Raw genomic sequence first — 4,089 nt, 5'->3', positions numbered from 1 at the left:
AAGCGAGTCTCCTGCCTCAGCCTCCCAAGTAGCTGGGACCACAGGCGCCTGCCACAACGCCCGGCTATGTTTTGGTTGCAGCCATCATTGTTGTTTGGCGGGCCCAGGCTGGATCGAACCTGCCACCTTAGGTGTATGTGGCTGGTGCCTTAGCCACTTGAGCCATAGGTGCCGAGCCCCTTTCTCTTATCTTAATAGGTGAGGCTCTCGCATTCTCTTTTCTTCCTATGTAGTTCTTTTGTTCTAGCTCCAGCTCTAGTTGGTTGAAACTGTTGAAAATTAATATTGTATTTTTATTATCATGTTGTTAATTTTGTGCTTCATAGTAGTAATTTTGCAAACTTTTGTGTACACATGCTTTTAAGCATATATTTCTATCAAAATTTGTGTTAGAGTGAGGAATTTTTGTGAGCACTAGGATAGTTCGTCAAAGATTTATAAGCTGTACACTTTTTTAAAAAATGTTTTTACTTTAAAATATAACCAAATGCAAAAAAGTGAAAAACATAAATGCATAGTTTAGCAAATTATTGTAAAGTGAACTCTCCAGGAAATAACTACCCAGCTCAAGAAACAGAATATTATCAACACCCCAAGTAGCCTTCACATCCCAAATGCAACCTTTTTTCCCCCTTGAATGTAAAAATTTTGTGGCTTTTAAAGTAACACTCCTCACAATTATACCACTTAATAACATATCCCAAAACCATGGAGATCAGATTTGCTTGCTTGTGAACTTTCTATCAATGCAATCATCTGGTATGTATTCTGGTTCTATCTTCTGCTCAGCATTGTTTCTGGAATTTATCCAGGTCGTTGCATGTATCTGTAATTCATCCATTTTCATTGCTAGAAAGTGATCTATTGCCTTTGTGAAATAAAACATATTTACCTAATCTACTTCTGGTGTATATATGCATTGTTTCCAGTATCTGGCTATTGTGAACTATGCTACCCTGAGCATTTTTGACCATGCAACCTAGAACACATGCAGGCATTTCTGTAGGATACAGATCTAGGAGTGGAATTGCTGGTAATAGGCTATGCATATTGAAAACTATGATACCAGTGAACTTTTCCAAATTTCCCACCAGTTGCAATTCATTATAAGGGCAGTTGCCCCACAGCATTATCAATATTTGGTAGCACCATACCCTTTTTTTCTTAGAGTCTCACTCTGTTGCCCCAGACTAGAGTGCAATGGTGTCAGCCTACCTCATAGTAACCTCAAACTCCTAGGTTCAAGTGATCCTCCTGCCTCAGCCTCCCCAGTAGCTGGGACTACAGGCACCTGCCATGATGCCCGACTAATTTTTCTATTTTCAGTAGAGATGGGACCTCACTTTGCTCAGTCTGGTCTTGAACTCTTGATCCTCCCACTTTGGCCTCACAAAGTTCTAGCATTTGCTATTCTGTAATGTTTGCAATGGCATCTCATTGTAAGTTGCATTTGATTTCCCTGATAACTAATGAGATTGACCCTTTTGTGTGCATTTGTTACACATTCCATTTATTCTTTTCTGTTGTGCTTATTTGGTACTTTTTTTTAAATTTCAAAATATTAGGGAATACAAATGATTTTGGTTACATGGGTAGCTTTGTAGTATTGAGTAATGGCTATAGGTGTATACATCACCCAGTGTTCACTTTATCTATAGGTGATAGATTCTATCTATCTTTTGCCCCTCGCCTCTTTCTCTGCTTGTCTTCCACTAAGTTTTACTTCCCTCTGCACCCATGTGTGCTAATTTGTTAGTTCCAACTTAATAGTGAATATATATGGGGTATGTTTTTCCATTCCTGAGATACTTCCCTTAGGAGAATAATCTCTAGTTCCATCCAAATGATTGCAAAAGCCATTAAGTTATCCTCTTTTGTGGCTGAGTAGTATTCCATAGAATATTTATACACACCACATCTTATTAACGCACTCATGAATCTGTGGGCACTTGGGTTGATTTCACATCCTTGAAATTACGAATTATGCTGCAATAAACATTCAAGTGCAGGTGTCCTTTTGATAGAAAGCCTTCTTTTCCTTTGGATATATACCCAGTAATAGGATTGCTGGATCAAATGGTCGGTATAAAAATGATTTTAGTTATTTGAGATATTGCCATACTGTTTTCCAAAAAATGTGTACTAATTTGTCATCCCACCAAGAATATGTAAGAGTTCCCTCCTCTCTACATCCCTTCCAGCATCTATCTTTTTTGGACTTGTTAGTAAAAACCATTCTAACAAGGGTAAGGTGATATTTTTATAATTTTCCTCCTGTCCATTTGTCTTATACCTATACCACAGTACTGAAGTTATAATAACTTTATTTTAGATTCTGAAATCAGGAAGAATGCATTCCTATCATTTTGATGGTGGTGATGGCTTCAGGAGTGTAGACTTATTCCTAAACTTGAGATATAGACACTAAATATGTGCAGCTTTTTGTATGTTAATAAAACCTCAACAAAGAGTTTCAAACAGACAAAAGAAATAAGAACAAGTGTTCCAACCTTGTTCTTTTTAAAGCCAGTCTGTCTGAGACTTGCTTTTTTTTGCTGCTTACTCTTGGCTCATAAAACATAGCACTTTGTAATACCAGTCCAAAATACGGGATAATTTGCTATGCTCATCACTAAGGTTTGGATGTTTGGCCCCTCCAAATGTCATGTTAAAATTTGATTCCCTGTGTTGGAGGTACAGCCTGGTGGGAAGTGTTTTGGCCAAGGAGAAAGATCCTGCAGGAATGGCTTCATGCCCTCCCTCTGATAATGAGTATGTTCTTACTTTATTAGGTTGTTTAACTGAGGGTGGCACTTCCTTCTGCCTCTCTTGCTCCTGATCTCTCCATGTGACACACCTTTTCCTCCTTCTCCTTCCTTCCTGACTGAAAGATCCCTAAAACCTTACCATAAGTAGACACTGGTGCCATGCTTGTACAATGAGAGCCCTGAGCCAAATAAACCTCTTTTCTTCATAAATTACCCAACCTTGGGCATTTCTTTATAGTAGTGTAAAAACAAATTAACATACTAATCGAATTTTACGTATACAGAAAATGATCTAAATTCCATCTTTTATCCCCTGATGTAAAGCAACACTCTCAAAAAAATGGAAGGTTAAGTATACAACTTTGAATTTTAAATCCAGGACACTGAAGGCATTATAGATTGACACTGAATCATGTATAGCGGTATGTACTAGCATAAAACATCTCCAAGGCATATTGTTGGAGATTGTGTTGGGAAAATCAAGACAGCTAAGGCTTACAGCAACTTTATGAAAGTTGTTTGGGAAAATAATTCAAGAAGAGTGGCACTTTGGCTAACAACTTACCCAGACAACTAGCAATAAAACAGGCCCCAAGAAGTGAAATGCAAACAATAGCAACAGCCCAAGGTATCAGCTGGGAAGGCTCACCTCCTTCAATTAGGACAAAAAGAAAAATAAAGAGGTTAACTTCTCTTAGCCACAGGCTAGGTACACCAATTCTACCAAGAAGCAAGCTAAATATGAAAGCATCCAAAATATTTTAAACCTAGAGGAGAGCGAAAATGTTTCCTCTAAATGAAGCAATTTTAAAGCTTACTGAAAAACAAATTAGTAAGAAGAATGTAAATTTTTTTTTATAATTTTGAAATAAGGAAGGCTGTCATAAGCAAGACAAAAAATCAAAGCCATAACAAATTAATAATTTGGGTACATAAAAATCAAACATACGTAACATAAACAATATTAAAAGACAAGGAACACATGGAAAAAGAGTCTTGTCATAATATCCAGAATGTACACAGAATTTCAAAAATCAACTTGATAACTGAGCAAAACTTTGAGCAGGAAATTTGATGAAAATTTAGTTCCTTGAAATTATAAACAGCCATTAAACAAAAGTATGTTTAATCAGGGAGCTATAAACTAAAAGATTGTGGTATAGTTTTTCCATATCAGAAGTAAATTAAAAATGTGCAATGTTGCAGGCTGAGGGATAATAAGCACTGTCAGTGAGGAAATAAATGTTGTTGCTGAGACTGTAAATTAGAAATGGCTTTTACAAGGATCAATTTAGTAGCACTGATCAATTCTTATTTTTTC

General features: G+C 36.7%; 1 protein-coding gene across 1 annotated transcript in view; it reads right to left on the bottom strand.

The window, feature by feature from the left end:
• The window catches only part of LOC100949595 (C-type lectin domain family 4 member D), a 9,449-nt gene that overhangs the window by 3,449 nt on the left and 1,911 nt on the right, over positions 1-4,089 (bottom strand). The window contains exon 2 of the mRNA XM_003796463.1: positions 3,334-3,426. Coding sequence (XP_003796511.1) covers positions 3,334-3,426 — 93 coding nt within the window. The remainder of the gene's footprint in view (positions 1-3,333; positions 3,427-4,089) is intronic.

The sequence above is a fragment of the Otolemur garnettii genome, unplaced genomic scaffold (assembly GCF_000181295.1).
Source record: "Otolemur garnettii isolate 467f Iridium unplaced genomic scaffold, OtoGar3 scaffold00104, whole genome shotgun sequence".
Taxonomy (NCBI): domain Eukaryota; kingdom Metazoa; phylum Chordata; class Mammalia; order Primates; family Galagidae; genus Otolemur; species Otolemur garnettii.
The sequence above is the reverse complement of the archived record's forward strand: the minus strand, read 5'-3'. Positions and strand labels throughout refer to the sequence as shown.